This window comes from Geospiza fortis, unplaced genomic scaffold (assembly GCF_000277835.1).
Source record: "Geospiza fortis unplaced genomic scaffold, GeoFor_1.0 scaffold23, whole genome shotgun sequence".
NCBI classification, from domain to species: Eukaryota; Metazoa; Chordata; class Aves; order Passeriformes; family Thraupidae; genus Geospiza; species Geospiza fortis.
The window spans coordinates 928,805-949,221 of NW_005054303.1; the positions used below are offsets into that span (position 1 = coordinate 928,805).

The 20,417-nt window shown below is 43.5% G+C and overlaps 1 protein-coding gene across 2 annotated transcripts in view; it reads left to right on the forward strand.

The window, feature by feature from the left end:
* Positions 1-20,417, forward strand: part of RIN3 (Ras and Rab interactor 3) — a 65,616-nt gene that overhangs the window by 43,129 nt on the left and 2,070 nt on the right. For both annotated transcript variants that reach the window (XM_031066335.1, XM_031066337.1), the window contains exons 5-9: positions 233-324; positions 2,880-4,331; positions 6,769-7,077; positions 15,572-15,703; positions 19,178-19,341. In XM_031066335.1, coding sequence (XP_030922195.1) covers positions 233-324; positions 2,880-4,331; positions 6,769-7,077; positions 15,572-15,703; positions 19,178-19,341 — 2,149 coding nt within the window. The remainder of the gene's footprint in view (positions 1-232; positions 325-2,879; positions 4,332-6,768; positions 7,078-15,571; positions 15,704-19,177; positions 19,342-20,417) is intronic.

Consider the following 20,417-nt stretch of genomic DNA (forward strand, 5'->3'; position numbering starts at 1 on the left):
AGCCACAATGATTAAGTCTATGCTATGGCATGAAGCATCCCCACAGAAGCCGGTGATCTTCTGTGAAATCAGAGCAGCCCAGTCTGGCACAATGTCCATAATTCCTTACCAGCCACAGAACACGGCTGAAATTGTGAACCAATCCAATCACTAAAACCAAGTGAAATCTGCAGTTCCTAACAATTGTGGGGTTTGTCCTTTTACTGTTTTTTCATTGTGTTTGTTTTTACAGGGATTTGCTGCCATTTACCCTGAAGCTGCCACAAGCAATATTAGAAGCCAGTAGCTTTCAAGACCTTGAAATTATCTCTAGTCTGGGGATAGGTAAGTCCCTCAAAGTAGTCAGATTTTCACTTGGACTCGTGAGAACAATAGTGCCTTGCAGAGACATAATGCAACTGGAAGATAGATGAACTATGGTCTTTGGAATAGCTAAAGGGGTCTGAATGCCAGAGGAAGATGTTTATGATCTTTATGTTCACAGCAGAATGCTGACAAAAAGGGCACTTTCCCCTTTGGCCATAAACCTCCACCTGGATCTCTGTGCAGGGTTGGTCCCTACAGTCTGGGTGAGCTGAAGTGCAGCACGGCCTCTCAGGGTAACTCTGCACTTTGGAAGTGGCTCATATCTGAGCTATATGGAAAACACCTTTGCAACTTCTTCTGATGTGTGGGGGCAATGCTGATGAAAGTGTGATATTTTTGAGTTTTGATATTTCTGCTTGCTCCTGCAGGATTTCTAGTTGGTAGAGAAATTTGTGTCGTCCCAACATGTTCTCACACCTCACACAAATCACATGCAAAAGGAACATTATTTTTAGTGACAGCATCAAATAAGTAAATTTTAGATGAGATGTATAAAGTCACAGATAGGAAAAGCAATTCTGTTAACTAAGGAAGCTCTCCTTTCTATTCCTTCTCATTTAACACACTCCACTTGAGACAGCTACTACAGTACGCCACTTACATCCTCCTTGGTTTTTCAGTTTTCCTTCAGGTGTTGAAAACAGCCAAACAACAGAGAAAATTGAAGAGTTAGCTCATTTAGAGATATTTATTAGAGCACTCTCACTATTTTTGGGTTTTCTTCCTCCCAGAAGGCATGGGCAAACCCCACTGGTTTCAGTTCAGGCAGCTTTGTTGAATATCACCAACAGATTTGCCTCTAACATTTTCAGCATCCTCTATTTTGACTATGTTCCAATTTGTCAAAACATCCTTTTATACACATGTCCAGCCAGCACTTATTGCTGATAAAAAGGTACTTTACAACTTCAGATAACAAGTTACACTTGTTATCTTAAACTTAATTGTTTATAATAAGTCCAAAAACTTGGATTAAAATGCAGGAAGTGTACCATGAATCTGCAACCTTCAGTCTAATTGTAGCCAGCAGAGGCTATCTTGATTCAGGCAACAGTTTCCAGCAACTTCTGAAAGAAGAGATTAGTTAAAGCACAAGCACCAAAGCAATATTGGTTGTAGTCTTTTTCCTTTTCTTCTGTACTGGTGGTCATAAAAGTAGTGAGGCTTGGAAATTTATTTGTCATGGTCTATTTCATAGCAGTCAAGTTTCTAACAACAGAAGAAAACCTGCTGTTGTGTGCAGTCTTCCTGGGAAATGATGCTGGCTTCCTGAAGTGCCATGCTGTTTTAGTGGAGTCAGACAGGCTCAGCTACTGACAGATGCTGTTTATTGCTTCCTGGAAGAAAATTTTGTGGATACAAATGGGAACACAAACTATTAAGTGCTGCTCAAAGTGGCACTTCCAAAGGAAACAAAGCATTGTCTGAAATTCTCATATGTTGCTCTGTATTTATTTCAAAGTACTATGTGTTTCAAGGGGATAGAAGTAAGATGTCTATCTGCAAGCTGAGGTGTTCCACAAAGGATCTGGCTGTTCTGTATGTTATCATAGAGGACATACTGCAGGCCCTCTAGTCCTGACCTCACTGGTACAGAAGTTCTTGTAGGAGGAGAATTAGCATAATTGCACTGCACAAAGAGCACATACCATCACAGACATGCCAAAGACTCCAAGAACTACTTAACTATCCCTCCCAGAGTGCAAGATAAGGGAAGATCCAGGACAGCAATGGGAGATGATCAAACAGCCTTCTCTGCAGTGTGAGACAGTGTGGCTGTGCTGGGAAATGCCTGCTCTGAAGCAGCTGTGTTACTGGGTAGAACCACATCATCTGTTCCTTCCAGCCTGAGTGGAGCTTTGCATTTTCATCACAGTGCCTTAACCTGACCACTACTGAGAAAAATGATCAACTTCCCCTCTGTAGATTGGTTTACTCACCATTTCCTCAGCCCATGAGACTTCACAGCATTATATTCTGACTTAAAACAAGTTCCTCTGTCCTGCATTTGCTGATTCCGAGTGCAGGTGGACAGCTTAAGGAAAATGGTTCCCCAGCCAGTACCAGTTGTGAGCAAGAGGCAGACACAGCTTGCCTGGGGTCTTCACATCCTCTCCTCGGGTATCCACAGCTATTTGCATTTGGAGGGCAGTGATCACTGAACAAGCATAGATCCCTTCTCACAGTCATTTGTTTTTGTTACTTATACCTTCCTTCTCTGAAAATGCTGAACAGCATTAACAACTTTCACTAGGTAAGCGTCCTAAAATTGACAGGGGAGAGAATTCTGGTGAAGCTTCTGAGCTTATCCCCTGGATTGAAGAATTTTATATGCACAAAACAGTTTCTTTCTTTCTTCACACTGTTTTGTGCAGAGGTTTGAAAGTTCAACATTGAAATTTGTGTACCATTTCTTTTAAAAATAAGTATATTTTCTACATATCATTAGCAGCTAAAATTCTCTCAGATAATTTCTTTAATTTGTCTTTTTGTCTTTTTTTTTTGTGTGACAGATTTCTGGGATTCCTACTTAAACCACAGGAGACAGGACTTATCCCACCCTGCAAAAGACTCTGCTTTTAGCACTGCCCAGGGAGACAGTTTAAGACCTACCCAGTGTTTTGCAAGTAGCACAAACCACTGCTCATGTGAAATTGAGCTGTCAATAGGAAATGACAGGCTGTGGTTTGTGAATCCTATTTTTATAGAAGAGTACAGTAATCCTTGTCCTCCAGATGTATCTTCTCCCAAAGGCCACTCTGGGAGCACTGAACTCCCCCCTGCCACCATGCTTACTGAAAAGAGGTCTCCTCGACGTCCTCCTCCCCCTCCACCCTCTCATGGGCTCATTCAGAAACCTTCCCTGAAGCTCCCACAGGACCCCACGACTGCCTGTGAAGAAAACAAGCTACTTATTAAGCCACTAGGAAAGGGCTTCGAGGAAATGAAAACGGAGGGTGGTGATGATAAAGAAGAAAGGAAGCAGAGCTGCCCCAGGAAGGGCTCCCAGCCCTCTGCTCCCCCGCGGAGGCGGCCCAGTGACAGGACCTCAGAGGAGAGCTCTGTGGGTAACCCTGAAAATTGTGAAACGCTGAAAGGGGAAGGGACAGAAGAAAACCAAGATACAAGTGCAGAGAGCGGAGATAAAACACTGCTGTGCAAAAAGGCTGTAGAGATACCTGGGGAGGTTCCCAAAAAGGCTGCATCACAGTTTCAGGAGACAAAGCCTGAACCTGCAGAGAAGGAGGAGGACATGCCTAAGATACAAAGCAATGCCACTGAGATAGGAAAGTCACCTCCTATCCCACCGCCGAGAAGGAAGAGAATTTCCCAGGTACCGAGGACCCCCAGCTCCTGCCAGCCAAAGCAAAGAACAGCGGGAGAGACGGCCGTGCCCACAGGGCAGGCTGTGTGGAAGGGCAGCCCAGCCACAGGGACGGGTGCTGCCACTTGCACACACACCAAGACTGAGCCGGGACATGGCCACAAATCTGTCAGCTCAGCTGAACTGGAAGGGTCACACTTGTCCCTGGAGGACCTGGGAGGCAACACTGTGGCTCAAGCATCAACATCTGAGCCAGACTCCTACTCCACCAGCAGCACAGAGGATGACCTGGAGATGCTGAGTAGCTCATCTGGTAAAAAGACACGCTCCGTGATCTTGGCCAAGGCCAAAAACAGGCTGTCCTTGGCAAACCTGTCCAATGTCTTCACAGTCTTTTTGTCTAGTGACAGGAAGCTGCAGAAGAAGATAGTGGAGCTGGCACAGGACAAGGAGTCCTACTTTGGCAACCTGGTGCGGGACTACAGAGTGTACAGTTTGGAGATGATGGCAAAGCAGAGCTCCAGCACAGAGATGCTACAAGAGATCCGGCTGATGATGACTCAGCTGAAGAGTTACTTAGTGCAGAGCACTGAGCTGAAATCCCTGACAGACCCAGCCTCCTACACCGAGGAACAGTTAGGTAGGTAACTGTGGTTTATTCATCCTTGGGCATGGCTTAGGAAGGTGAGGAGGGAGAAAGAGTTCTGTAGACACAGGCTCTGCTTTACAGAATTATAAACCATCCCCTAAAACTCAAGCAGCATAAATTGAAGTCTGCTCTGTGGTTGCCAGCACTTGGAGGAACAGCTCAAAAACCTGGAGACCAATGAGGGGAAAAATCCCTTTATGAATGGGAATCCCTTTATGAATTTATAAATGGAAGAGTTTAAGCAAAAGAGACGTGTTTGTGTGTATGAGAGACATAAATGTATGTGTGTATATATATGTGTGTGTGTGTTTATGCGTGTACACAGAGCTGAATTCACTGGAAACACAAAAGGCAAACTTCCCCCTTCACAGCTGCATTCCCATGGCCTTTCACATCCATTGCTTTGCTACAAGGATGGAGAACTCTCTGCATGTGGCATACACCTTAGAGGTCAATCAATCACTGTCTCACAGGGAGGGACAAGACTAGGATGATTTTGAGTAGCAGTTGGAGGAATCACTTGATTCTACTTTGTGCTCCTCAGAGCTCAGAGGTACAGAAGAAATGTCTGTTGCAAGACTACTGCCAGCTCCAAAATGAAGTGTTCACCTCTTTGCCACTGGTATAATTTGCCTTTGGGGAGAAAAAATATTATTTTTAACAGTTTATAGGTGTTTCATTGCTTCTCATTCATATCCTGTGAGGGAATAATGGGCTACTTTTCTCCTTGCTAAGGATTGGACTGGTCTGTTTGATGTACATCCATGAGGGAATATAAAAAGAGCTGTAAGACTTTTCATCCCAGTGAAAGCTGTACAGCCAGAAAAAAGTGTGCATGCACGTGCACACATGCTCCTTTGAAAGCTTAAAACTGTTTCTTGAGGACCTGAGAAGCAATGCAGAGCTATTTGTGGGTCCTTAAGTCGACCTAAAACAAGCTGGGAGCTGGAAGACCCAGAATATGGAGTAAACCACAGGAGTGACCAGGGATTCCAGGGGATCCTGCAGCTCCAGTATTAGGTGGGACTCAGCTAAGTGGCTAGCCAGGAGTAAAAGGCTGTCCACAGTCTCAGCAGCTCTGCTGATTTCCTTCTCCCCCAGCAAAGGCTTCACATGATCCTGCAGGTCCCCAGCAGAACAGACCTGCAGCCAGCCCCTGCCATAGCATAGAGAGGGAACCTGCAGTTTCACTTCTCATGCATCTTGTGTAACACCTTCAATCTTTGTCCCAATAACCTCTTTCTTCAAGGTGGGGAGTGTGGGAGCAGCACAGAGAAATCTGTCTTGAATCTTGATTAGTGAAAGTGGAAAGGGGGAGGAAAGAAGTGTCCTTGTTCTGCTTGGTAGAGCTGTTTGTGTGCAAGTATCCCATCACCTTCCCACAGACATGCCTGGTTTTGACCCTGTGTCTAACCCTGTTCACTGGCAGTTCCTTAACAGGGTGATGTAGACCAGTCAACCTTGACAGGGCTGTCTTCTTCTGCAGACAACAAGGATTCCCACTGGAGGATTTACCACTTGAATTTGCCCTGCTTCAGGCTGATTGATTCTCTGGATTCTTTAAAATAATTGCATTTTGAATACATAAATATTACTGCCCTCTGGTTCATTCCTCGCTGCCTGAGCAGATGAACTCTTTGGCCAATGACCTTTTTGCCTCAGTGCAACATGAGAATCTCTTGTGGTCCTTCTAGCTCTGCCTCTAGTTTCTAGGACTCAGACAACAGGTTTCCTCACAGTCTCTTATGCTTCCCTTCATCTTTAGCCAAATATTAAGCAAATTCTGTACCCACTCATACTATTTCCTCCTCCACAGGTGGCATAAGAGGTGTCATATAGGATCAGTAATTTAGAATCCCTTGAGCAGTTACAATGAGAAACTTCAGACCAGATATTGGTTTCTGTCTCTGAGCTGGTGGGTACAGCTGTTTTGAGGAAAGAAAGGGGTGCTTTGAGGGTGCAATAATTTCATCCCAAAGTGAATATCTCAAACAAGTCAGAAGGAGAGGTCAGAAGGGACATGAGATGAATTGCACCTGGGCATCTGTAAGGGCAGGGCTGTGAAAAAAAATCAGTTAGGTGAGATTCCTCTTCTTTCCCCAGAGTTGGCTTTCCTGCTGCCTGGCAATGCCATGCTGGTCAGCCAGGAGTCAGGCAGAGAGAGCAGGGACCGCTGGTAGCAGGAGGTCTCCTACAGCTCCAGTGACAGAGACCACACTCTGATGTTCATCTCAAGCCCATCTAGGACTTCTGGATAGTGTTGGTAATGAAATGTTTACTTTCTGGGATGTGATTTCTGTTCCCTTCTCACAGCTATGTAGTAGTGTTTGAATAACCAACCACATGCTTCCTTAGGACTTTTACTTGCACCTGTACTACTGGATTGCTTATTTATTACACGCTTTTGTGTTCTCCCTTCTCTGTGCAGAAGTCATTGCTGAGACAGCTTTGTACAAATGTGTCCTGAAGCCTTTAAAGGAAGCCATTAATTCTTCCTTAAAAGAAATACACAGCAAAGATGGATCTTTACAGCAGCTGAAAGAGAACCAACTTGTCATACAAAACACAACTACCACTGACCTGGGTGTCACAACCAGTGTGCCTGAAACTGCTGTGCTGGAAAAGATCCTTCACAAGTTCACAACCATGCACAAGACCTACTCTCCAGAAAAGAAAATTGCCATCTTGCTGAAGACCTGCAAACTCATCTATGACTCCATGGCTCAGGGAAATCCAGGTACAGGACTCCTGCTGCAATGGTATCCACCATGGGTCTTTCTCCTTGTCTCACAGGAACAGTGTTTATGATACAGGTGGCATGGCAATATTCACATTGGAGGTAGCAGTGATGGTTGATGTGTTTGGTATCCAATGTCCACAGGTTGTGTTCAGAATGGAATGGTTAGTGAAGTTCTCTGCACTAATAAATGGTATGTTACCTGGTTAACTTTAAGCTCTGTAACTCCAAAAACTGGTTGTCCGTAAGTGTGTGTTTTATGGATAATATCATTTTTGCACAGGTCTTCACACAGCTCTCCAAATATCCTCAGGGCTCTGTCCCAGCTTGCTGCAGAGTAATGGTAAATTCTAGGAATGGGTCTCTGGTAAAAGGCTCTTGATTTGGCCTTTACAGAGTTTTGCCTAAACTGCGGAGGAGATGCAGAGTGTTAGTAGTTTGTTACTAATTCCTGATGCTCCAGTAAATGCTAAAAGCCACTTCTTCTGTGCAAGGCAGTATGTGCTCTGATTATAAACACAACACAGGCCTCAGGCCAACCACTAATGCAGAAATTAAACCCTTGGCCTGCAGACAGGATGCATCTTTGCAGATAGACCAGCAAGTCCCTTCCTCCAGCAATTTGCCTTGCCAGTTTAAGAGCTTTTTTTGCATACTGTGAGCTGATGACCAGCCATGCCTGAATCTGGAGAGAAGCCAGGTATTAACTTGCAATAACCTGTGGCTGTTCAAGAACTCACAGTAACCAAAGGTGCTTTTAGCTGTTCTGCTTTATTTTGTACTGGCAACAGCCTTGGAACATTCATACAGGGATTATTATGTCCCTGCTGAGCCTCACCTCAAGGTGATCTCTTGGATAGTAAGCAGCAAAGTTCAGCGACCAGTCCAGACACATTAACAGCAGAGCAAGAAACCACCCCAGGGCTGAGCCATAGCTACAGGGTGGAAAGGACCTCTCACTGTCTTCAGGTATCATGAGATTTGAACATATGCAGGGGAATTTGCTGTAACTTTGTTAAAACAGTTGTGTGAAGTTTGAGAATAAGTTTGGTTTAGATAAGGACTTGCAAGCCTCACTAAAACCCACATGGTCTCCTGATGCTGGTGTTATGTTATGTGCACATCACACCTTAGTTAGCTGAGCTGGAATTTCTCTCTTGAAGGAAATACTGTTGTGTTACTTTCTGTAACAGAAATGAGGAGTCAGGGAAATAATTACAAAACCCCAACATGATTAAAATATTGACATTCATGAAATTAGATGGTTTCATTGCGGTTTGCAATGCTGACCAAAGCAGTGCATTTTGGCCAGTTCAGCTGTTTTCTCATCCTGAGTACTACTCAGCAGGGTGTAGGTTGGAAGCTGATTTCACCCCTGGGCATCCAGTTCCCTCTCCCTTCTATCACGTTCCCTCTCCCTTATGCATGATCAGTGATGCATATCAGGGCTTGGCCAGAAGAAAACAGGCCTGGAATTATGGAAATGTACCCCAATGAATTCAGACCTGAAAAAGAAGCTAAGGGGAGAATAATGCTGTATCCAACTCCTGGAAAACAGTAGACTTGGAGAGCAATTGAGTGAAATGCCCTGTAGACTTAGAAGCAAAATGTGTGAAATCTCTTCCACAGAATGAACTGGACCCAGACCATTTTCATTTTCCAGTGGCAAAGACTGGAACCTGAAATATTTCAGCAACCTGAAATATTTTTATGACAGGAAATTCCAGCTGGTGGCATGCAGAAGAGCATGCTGTGAGGTCCTCAGAGCAGATTTCAGCAGGTGGGAATTCTCCTTCTGCTCTCTACCCATCTCAAGAACAACAGCACAGGGCCCCTTTTGCTTTTAGCCAGCCATGAGGCAGCACAGTGTTCTTCACACAGGAAGAGCAGAGGCCATGTTCAGCTTCCTGTGCAACAGCTTCTCCTTTTCACTCCTTTTCACTCCTTTTACTAACTGCTCAATTAGAAAAGTCCCTCCTTTTCCAAGATCAGAGCAAGTGAAACACAAAACAAATCATTACCTCTGCTACAGGACCAAAATCAGTCTACCTCTGTCAGAAACATTACCTGTTCAATAACACGGAAACTCCTTGTGTTTGACTTAATTTGCAATTTGTCAGGTCAGACCAGGTTTTATTCACTTTAGGCTGGCCATAGGTTGAGCTGACCTAAGGATATGGTTTTATTTCTCAAAGCAAAATGCCAACACCACCTAATCAAGCACCTTTTCTTTTCAGACTCATATGAAAATACAAGTTTTTTAACATTTTGAGACCCATGGACAGCACTCCAGGTTTGGCCAGGATGTCCCAAGAGGTACCAACTTTCCTTTAGAACTAAGGACAGGCATACTCAGGAACATGAGGTGGTGCCCATCTTTGCCCTGCTGAAAGAGTCATGAAACTTTAAAGTCTGCCTTGACTGACTCCATGTATATCAAGACATTTTAAGAAAGGAGGATATCTTTGGTTTGATTACAATTCATATTACATGACAAAATCTGCCTGAGAAGTTGGCTGTGGTTGAAATCCCTCATACTTAAGACTAAGAACTGAATAGGTCAGACCCTAAACTGGTTTAAATTAGCATTTCTTCCTCAAGCTCAAAGCAATCAGCTTGTGGAAGTGATTAATCACAAGGAATCAGGAAGGCAGCTTCACAGTCTTAGTCATCCACCTTTCTCTCAAGAGACCACTGAGTACAGCTCCATGACAGAGTTGAAGCAGGACCAATCTCTGGCTACATCTTGCTGTAGGTGGCCACAGAGGGGTATCATGCCCAGCTTCCCATCACACACATTGTGCAGTCAGTCCATGGAGTCCAGCTGATTCATCTGGCTGCATATAGGTTTCTGCTTTAGAGCAAGATGACTCAAGGCAAACTCCAGTGGCAATATTGATTAATTCATTACTGGCTATCAAAGAAATTAAGGGGCCCTGGTTCAGATACTCATATGTACTACGTAGGCAGTGATATTAGTAAGTGAATCTTCACCAAAGTATTGAGGTGTCTCACTGAGCTTTTCTAACTTCTATGCAAACTTAAATGACTGAAACATATGCCCCCAAGAATATAACTGACAATCTGATAATATGTCACCTGCCTGCTAAAAATACTAGAAATGGTTAGTAAGAATGAAATGCATTGTAAAAAATAGAGTTTGGAAACCCACGCTCCACAAAATGGCTGGCTTTTTTTTTTTTTTTTTTTAGCAGTAGAAGAAGTAAGAGGCAGGAACCATGGAGCTCTTACATTTGGAAGGCATGCACAGGGACAGCTGGGCACGTAGCCAATTTATGTAGAAACACAGTAATGTTATATAGAAAAAAATGCTTATTATGTGTCTTTCAGAAATACCTTTATTCAGGCAAAAGATTAAAGGTATGTTGTGTGATATGGGTAGAATGAGAATCTCTGCTTTTCATCAAAAACACAAGCGACACCTGTAGAGTGAGAAACAATGCAAATCTGCAATATATGCAGTGTGCACTGGCAGTGGTGTGCCTGGGTCACTTGTGCTGCCTGGGAGCTGCCACTGTGGAAGAGAACTGGTGGAAAAACAAAGCAGCAATGGGCATTGGTTTATGGAGACAGTCTGTGAGACAAACAGGCCAAATTTGGTCAGTCCATGAGTGAGGAAGATCAGGGATGGAAAAGCTCTAAGTTTAGGCTGGAAGTTTGAAAGATGGGCAGACTTCTTTCAAGTAAGATTGAAGAAGAATGGAGGTACAATTTTCTTACTGCAACATTTCTAACTTGTGAACTACTTAAGATTATGAAGCTTCATTTTTGGACTATCTTTGAACTGCACAGGCAGCTGGACTATATAGTTCAAAACTATAGTTTGGCTAGGTGACCAAAACATCTGATTTAATAATTTCTATTTCATAGTTTTACATGGATAATGTGCATAGTCTGCTTTTGGAAAAAGAGGATAGATAGGACATATATTCCATTGGAATATTTCTCTTCCTTAGCTTTTAGAATGAAGTTTGTCACCCCCATAGAACTGAGCAGCCAGATATTAGCTGCCCTGATGTACTCCTTTAAGGCTCTGCAGTTGGCAAAAGCAAAGCTGTGTCTTTAGTGGGATAGCTGAGTTTGTAGAAAGGAAACTGGACTCCAGTACTTCAGCAGCCAGTAAACAGCCCATGCTAGAAGCTCCTAAAGCTGTCAGAGCAATCCCATTACACTGCTTATTATCATATCTCACTTCTGAGAAGAAAAATAAAGCTATATATAACAGGTTTACCTTGATATCTTTCAGAAGAGGATATTAGTATTTAAGTTACTTTAAACAAAGAGTGATGGACTAGAGATATTGAGGGTTCTGCCATCTAGCAAAATTTCTACAAAGAGCCAGTTCAAATTTTTCACAGGGACCGAATTCCTCTGATCTCTAAACCATACATTTTTGAAGTGAATTCATGCTGTCTACATCTATTAACTAATTTAATTCACTATATCACAAATTAAACCTTGCTGAAAGTAGTATAGGATAGAAAAGAGACAGCAAAACTAGTGTGTGGAAGGAAAGTCACAATCTTTTCTTATGATCTTGAACAAATCCCAGTTAGCCTTCCTGTACCTCAGGTTTCCCAGCTTCAAACTGAGGCTAAAATTCATATTTAGTGGAGATCTGCTTCTAGACATCAAGCTAGTGTTTGTAAAATATTAGATCAAGGTGCAGGGCATCACCCCTATCTGCTGGTTTTCAGAATATACATAGAGAGAAAAGAAATGCATGAATGTGTTAAAATAGGCTGCAATTTCTTTATGGAGGCTTGGGCAGAATTCCAGTGGCTTTGAATCATGTATTTAATTAATACTCATCTATTCAAGTGCTGCATCCCAGCCAGGAGCTGACGTTGTACTTGCTTTGCTATAAACATAATAGGATGAGTTTGTGGCAGAAGAGAAGGCTTATTTTAAGCTTCTTAGAGATATTTATGAAATAAATGTTTCCTGACCCTGCAGGGAAGAAGGGGAAATAAAGCAAGCAAGTCGTATCTGGAGTAGGGCAGCACCACCTTGAATAGGCAAGCTCAGTCTCACTGTCACTGAGAGCAGTGGCAGGGTCAGAGCAAGATTTAACTCTGTCAGCTGCAAAAATTTCCCTCTGTGAGAGACCACAGATGGAGCAAGCCATACAGGTCTAGGAATTTGGATCAGGCCCCGCTTGAAAGTAGAGCTGAGAAGGCAGCAGCCTGCAGAGAATATCTCTGCTGCAGCTCCCAGATGGACACTGGCACAGGAGCCATGGGGGTTACACAATGCTGAAACAACCTCTCAGGTATCTTGGTCCACAGGTGTTATTTCATCTATCTCTGTAGACTCCTGTTTCTGGGCATATTTGAGTTGCTGACAGCACCTATTTTCCCCATGGATGGACTGAGATATGGAGCACCTCAGGGCCACGCTTGGACTGATGGCTGTATGTGTCAAAGCTAGTCCCTGTATCTGGAGGAGCCAGGAGAACAGGGGACAATCAGAGCCCTGCCCTCTCAGGCACTTCTCCTTGGCTCCATGAGCACTCAGTGGAGAGATGCTATTGAGATGCCTACAAGGTGCAATATACTGTGCCCGGCCTGCCCTTGGCCACACTGGACATTTGTGGCAACACAAAAAAACCACAAAATGTAGTCAGAGCTAGATCATTGGTGATTAGTTTTGCTTTTCCCTTGTTGACACATTCTGCTCCTGCTGACTTCAGCTTTTGCTGCGGACGTGGGTATTTAAAATTGGGTGACATACAGCCACAGGTGGATTAACGTGGTGTCTAGTAATTCACACAGGTTGTGAGCAATACAGCACATGGAATATGTGTTCTTTCCATTATTTCAGTCAGACCTGAGTCATCCCTGCTCAGCATTTATTATTAATCTGTAGATCAGACTTTCATATTTCAGGCATTTAAACAGCTGGGAGTGCAATAATATTTCTATGAAGTCTTAAAGTTGAGAAGAGTTTATACCAAGGACTGGAGGGCAGAGCAGCTAAATCAGCTTATAGAAATGAGATAAACAGCATGAAAAAGAATTGTCTCTATGCATGATTGTATGCACAACCACTTCTCAGACAACAAAAAAGAAACAGAGAGATTCCGTAGGCATTCTTGAGAATTTTCCTCTAACTTTCACTTCTGTAGACACCAGAAGCTGATGAATGGGGACATGGAATTCTTTACTTCCAAGCTGCTGTTTCCATTCTGCATTAGTTGGTCAGTCTGTTCTCTGTTCATGATCTGCTTTGGTGACACGTAAAAAGCCAGCAACCGAGCAACCAACCAACCAACCAACCAACAACCAACCAACCCAGGGTTTGTTTTTTCCAGTGAATAGGAATTGATATTGTGAAGCAGCAACTTTATTTGATGTCCTTATCAGATATGACATGAATTAGTCATGAAAGAGAAGTAGTAGGGAAATTCTGCTATTGATGCTGCACTGGAAATCCCTTGGCCTTAAGGAAACTAGAATAGTTCTATCCATGCCACTGATCTGTAACTACCAGATCACAAATAAGAAGTTTTTAACGAAGAGAAAAATGAGCCTAACAAATCTTTGTTGTTTTGTATTCCTTTATGCTAGTCTGAATTAGAATTAACTCTGTTGGCCTCTGGTGTACATGGAGCAAAAGGAGAAGAGGGCTTTTTGCTGAGAAGATTTTCTGTTACATTTCCATGTCTGTTTAGTAATGGTTTTTTGTTTTTTTTTTAATTCTTTTTTCCTCCTGGAAAATATTAAACAGCTGTAATACTAAGCTGCTTGCATTAAGGTAATGTATATGACAGTAATGAATTAGACCCTTCACAGAGCTAAAGCTTTCACAGAGACATAAGCCAAGGAAATAATAGGAAAAAAAATGCCCATACAGATTTTAATGGAACAATGAAGTCCATTTATAGTTTCATTGAAGACCTAAGGCTGTGTCTCTCTGTCTTTTAACTAAAGGCAGCCATAACAAAGCAATCAGAATTGAAAGCGTTAATCCAGTCTTCATTAAATAAATAGTCTGTTATGGCATGTGTGGGGTCTGTTAGAAACAGACTGAATTACTGCCCTGATGATCTCTCATTCTCTAACTCTTTGTTTTAAATGGATCAACTCTCTGTTCACTAGATGTATTACTGGGTTTATTTCAAAGCCACACTTTTTTTTTTTAAATCAGGGGCTAAGCTCATGTTTATTTGAGGCTTCAGAAGAATATCTTTCTTTGCCAGTGGAGAATCTGCATCAGCTATGAATGACAAAAAAAGAAATCTGACTCATGGCAAATATTTGAAATAAGTCAGTGGGAACATTTGAGAAATAGGAATGTACTCCCTACCATGGAAGAGCTTGTGTGCTATGGGCCAAAAATGGCTAGAGCATAATTTCACCAAAACTACATCAAGGGTAGCTTCGATTCCTTGAGCTGAGACAAGTAGTTCTCAAGTGAGACACACACAGTCCATAAAACCAGCATATCCAAGTGCACAGGTGAGAAAAAACTGCCTATAGTCTGGGAAAAGACATTCAGAATGAAAGCAGAGTAGGTTAAGAGGAGTGGTCAACTCTGAAGGTTGGTCTGGTAAAAAACTTGCTATTGTGGGTTTTCCATGATGACTTTATGACATGTTGGTTGAAAGTGAAAGTATCTTTCAAATGAAAAAAGTTATCCTTGTGTGCTTTGTGGTTTACGCAAGGAAGCTTCAGTTTGGATTCTATCTTAAGTAGTAATTATTTATAATTGTGACTTAGCATGCTTTTTTTTTGTTCTTAGAGATCCCAAACAGCTCTTATAGACTGTCTGTTAGATCACTTTGTTAACTTAGTCGATATGAATGTTTTAAGCACAAGAAATATTGAGCATCTGCTGTACACCAATTTCAAAAACTAGGTTAAAGTCCAATGTAAAGATCTTTCTGTTTTCCTAGCTAGAGAGCATAGTTAGAAAGATGATTCCTCTTGGATCCTAGCTCTTGGGCAACTGTTTTAATTAGGATCATGTAGTGTGATGTTTTGCCTTCTGAAGGGATAGAAACATGGAAGTCCCAGTCCTAAAACCACTGTCTCAAATTCTATTGTCTATTTTTTGGTATCACACATAGAGTAAGTCTAAGAGAAGAAATACCCCTAATGCAAATAGACAACTTCCCTACTAATATTGCCAACCTGAACTGCAGTCTTGATGTCAGTATCAAATCAGAGGGACAAGCTGGAAGCCTTTGCACTCTTCAAAAATTGCCAGCTGTTTGTCATCAATGAAGTTAAGCTTATATTTCTCCAGATAATTTTCAAGACCCTATTTTGGGCTCAAAGCAAGTTTACTTACTTTTTAAGTGACCTAAATTTCTGTTTTCAGCATTTTTGCTGGTGCTTTTGAGCTGTAACTCTTCAGGTAACATAAGCTGAAGTCTGCAAAGGACTCACTGTGTGAGAATCTGGCACTGTTGTGTGGGACCATGATTTTTTGGTGTTATTGGGACCATGCTGTGTTTCTCTTTGCTCAGGGAAGCCCTATGGTGCAGATGACTTCCTCCCTGTGCTCATGTATGTGCTGGCCCGCAGCAACTTGACTGAAGTCCTTCTGAATGTGGAGTATATGATGGAGCTCATGGACCCTGCTCTGCAGCTGGGAGAAGGTGAGAGTACAGTGCTTGCTCATGGGATATTCACTCTGGAAATCATCATTTGTCTCACTTCAGTGTTTGTGAAATTGGGGCAGCAGGGCTCTGGCTAGATTTTGTGGATAATACTTTGGCCAATCTTTTCAAATCTGAATCTCTAAAATTATTGCCAAGCACTTTAACTCCTTTTAGCGGTGCAGTGCCTTAAGACACAAGCTAGAAAGGCAGGGACTTATCATAAATGAAAACTGAGGTACTGGATTAGCAACCTAAATAGAGACATCTTGTGTTACTTGGCCCAAAGGCTGAAAAGATGGAAGGTTTTTGCTAAAATTAAACAGCTGCTGCAAAAAAAAAAGTGCAGATACTTTTATTTATTCCAGTGAGAAAAGAGCACATTTCTTAAACTGCCTTGTATGCCTGAGGGCTATATTCTCATGGTCACTGTACTCCTAAATTTCAGTGAACCTTCTGACAATGTTCTCTGACTGAGCATCATAGCGAGACAGAGAAAATAAAGTTAGGTTAGAGAGGAATATTGAGTTTGGAAGTGACTAAAGACCTCTGTTATCAAAAAGATAAATACCCCAGTGGGCCTCTAGTTTCTTAAATATAGCTTGGAAAGCACATGCTTCCCAAGTGACAATTACACACCCTGAGTTAGGAACACAGATCATTTATCACGAAGTAGTCACTAAACCAATAAATAGGGTTTATTTTAGACTTTACTTTGGTAAGTACTGAGGTTCTAGAAAGGGGTCCTGGATGAACAACAGCAGACTAATTTTATTTATAATACATGAGGATATAAGTCTGAAACTAAACATATCATCCCAGCACAGTGCAGAGCGGGACAAAAGTAAGTACTAATAGGATGATTAGTAGCAATACAGTACATTACTAAGGTGTTTCTGCACAAGCCAGTTTTTCTGCTGAAAAGAATTCTTAGCAGAAAAAAGTGTTAGCTGAATGACAGCATTTTGTGGACATAACCAAGCTGGTTTTGGTGACTACTCTGCACACTGGTTCTACATTCCAAAGGGGCACACTACCAGGCTGGTTACTGAAGTCATCTGGGTTGGGGAGCTCAGGATATCAAAAGCAAAGGTGGCTGGAAGTTCTCTTAGCTCAAAGATGCACAGACTTTGTGAAATGTGCTCTCCAGTCAAAAGGAAAAATTTTGTGAGGGAGTTCCAAATCAAACTGACTGAATAATCACATCTGAAAGGACAGTAGGAGTAACTGCAAATATGAGGAATGGGAGTCAAAAAAGAACATCTCAGTGAAGACAGCTCTGAGATTAAAAAGTGCAGAACTGGCAAAAGTTAACTTGAGTTAGGCCTTTCAAAGTTGAATAGCAAAAAGTGTTCAGGTACAGAAATTAAAGGGAAAGAAGTAAAGCAGAAGTGAAAAAACTGCGAAATTGCATAAATCAAGATACAAAATCACTTCAATTTTGCCTCCAAATTAAAAATGCACTTTTGAATTAATTTAGTAGCAATGATGATGCTGAATGCTGGAGCAAAGGCAAGGACAGATTGTAGGGAACAATCTGGATGGAAACGAAGAAATTGAAAGTGGGCAAAAACTTAATTCTTAAAAAAGTTGTGACGAATTCCTGTTGAGGAGGACTCAGAGCTCTTCCTCCCAGGGTTCTGACGGAAGGGATACACCCTGTTCCTATCACAGCTACCTCTGACTCAGCCAGAAGAGGAGAAATATTGAATGACAGACAAAGGAGGGTAGTAACCATATTTAAGAGGAGAAAAGTGGCACTTTTAGACTTCTTGATTTATTCTCAGCACTTATTTGTGGGAGACATTAAAGAAAAATGAATGTTTTGGGCAAAAACCTTGAAATCTGTAGGACACTCCTCATCGATCCACCAGAGCACAGGAAGTCAAATGGCAGTGTCTTGGTCTCTCCTCTCCTGCAGAAAACTCTCATGGTGCTCTAAAAATACTGTTCCTGAATCGAGGGCTGTCTTCGCCCCCCTGGAGCAGCCAGGGCTGACCACGGACTCGGCAGCGCCCGGGGAGCCCGCGGGCTGCGAGGGACGGGCTGGGCTGGGCTGTGTGCGAGGGCCATCTACAGGCACTGCGGCGCTGCCACATTTCACAGAGAAAAGCCAGGCACAATTCTTCCCAAGGATTTCTGAGATTCACATTCTCTGAACCTCAGAGAAAGGGAAAACACAATTCTTATCACTTGCTGCGCCTGTGTTGTGCCAAAGTAGAATGCAATATGGAGATTGTTTACCCCAAGTGATGGTGTTTTGTTTCCTTGGCCTATCAGGGCCAGGTGTGTGTGTGTGTGTGTGTGTCGGGACTGTCCGGGGACAGTCACGAGAGTCAGTGCAGTGTGAGCAGGGTGTGTGCAGAGTGAGGGCTTGGCAGATTCAGTTTAGAAGAAATGTATAGAGTATAGTATAATAAAGTAATTAATTATCCTCCTGATGATGGGGTCAGATGCATCATTCTCTCTCCCTCACCAACGTCGGAGTCACCTTTGATTTACAATACTGCGTTTGGGGTGAAACTCCGCCGAAACAGCCGTCAGCTGTCCCCGTCTGCAGGCCCCGGGTGCCGGGCCCGGAGCAGACCATGGCCCCGCTGCTGTCCTTCAGCTCCGCGGGCTGACCCTGCCCCAGCCCGGGCCCGAGCCTCCCGTTCCCAGCTGACTGCAGTCGGTCATTGATTTCCGGCTGCAAGCAGCGCCGCAGCAGCCACGGGGTCCTGAGGGAAAGGGGCTTTTGCCGCTTTGCCCTGTTTCTCTGCATTACCCAGATTTATCCCGCGGCCCTGAACAGTCCAGGAGTTACAGGTGACCGCCTGGGATGCCTTCGTAGTCAACAGAGAATCAAAGGAACAGAGGATGACTTGTTCCTGCAGGTCTGAGACATCCCTCAACAGGAGCCCTGAAATCCAAACATGCGAGTAGTGCAGCTGGAGCTGGGGGCTGGATCCAGGCTTTGTGCCTCTCCTGCAGTAATCTACTATTAATAATCTACTATTATTTCTATTTCCCTGCATATGTACTATTATTTCTATTTCCCTGCATCTCTCTATGCATCCCTGCGTATCTACTATTATTTCTATTTCCCTGCATCTCTCTATGCATCCCTGCGTATCTACTATTATTTTTATTTCCCTGCATTGTCGAGACTGCTCAGGAGCCCTGACCTGTTGCATGGGCCCTGTCACACACAACAAAAAGATGGCCGTGGCTGAAAGAATAAACATCTGTGGCTAGGCATCCTTTCAGCCTGTGTTCTCTCCCAGGACATCTACACTTGCAGCAGTCTGGGGGGCAGCACTGATGTGGAGCAGGAGAGGCTGGAGGACGCCGGTCACAGGGTGTCCTTCACTTAGGTGACACCAGTGACCCCTGCAGCAAGGCTCAGGCAGCTGCCCCATGTGGGCAGGGTGGGAGCGGGACTGAATGGCCCATGAAGGCATGGTGTTCATGCAAGACTTTCACCTTTTGCAGGCTCCTATTATTTAACCACCACCTACGGGGTCCTGGAGCATATCAAGAACTATGACAAAATCACTGTGACACGGCAGCTGAGCGTGGAGGTTCAGGACTCCATCCACCGCTGGGAGCGACGGAGAACGCTGAACAAGGCCCGGGCTTCCCGCTCCTCAGTGCAGGTAGCCAGCGTTATATCCTAGGGGAAAAGCCTGCTTGCTTTCTTCATACTTAGAAATCTTTAATATGGCAATTATTTTTAAATGAAATTAATTGAAATCACTACTAAAAAAGAAGAGGGGCAAGGTTTCCAGATCTTAAAAAACACACCACATTTGAAATTCATACTACCTGTGAAATAAATTTTGAAATCTTGAAGGACCCTTATAATATTGTAGTTTTAAATATAACTGCAAAGTGATTTTTTTGTTCATTCTCAAAGGAGTTGTGCTAGGAGCCTTTGCATGTGGGAGCTGTGGTGGGGACTCAGAAGCCTCTCTTCATCATCGCCCTTAATGCCTGGGGAAATCATGGGCTAAACTGCGATGTGAGCAGGCTATGCAGGGCTGCTTCTAGATGGCATAAAGCTGTAGGGGGGTCTGAGATATCCCAAGAACCAGTCAGTCAAGCATCTTCCAGAGCGTGTCTGGCAGCAGGAAAGACCCATCAAGGTCGGTCAGGTCAGTTTTGAAGCCCGTGCTATGCATGGCCTGGCAAAGATCTCCCCGTGCACCAGTGGGAGAAGGTCCCAGGACAGATGAGTGCTCTGAGCCTCCAGCCATGATGAGACCGGTCCAGGCAGGCAGGATACCCTGCCAGCCCCTTTTGCTGTGATCAAGTTATCACCCACAGGGAGGCAGCAAAGGCCACGTCTCACGTTCTGTAGTGCTTTCACGGTGCAGAACTGAAAATTGTGCATGCTGAGGGAAAGCCAGAGAAAAGTCTCCTGTGGGGGACAGTAGTCCATGTGAAAGCATGGAGTTGAACAGGATTCCCATATTGCAGTCCAACCAGTCCCTGATGGTCTCAGAAACCAGGAGTGGTGTATGAGATACAGCAAATATCCACCCAGCCCTGAGTGCTGCTCTGGCAGCAGTAACTCATAGAAGTACCTAGCATGGAGCATAATAGCTGAGCAAGCAAATGACACATTTCCCCAGAAGATTCCCACCACCTCCAGCAGCTGAAGGGCCATTTTCCACTCCTTTGAATGAGGGGTACTATCAGACATGAAAGAGCTAAACCACTTGCTGATATG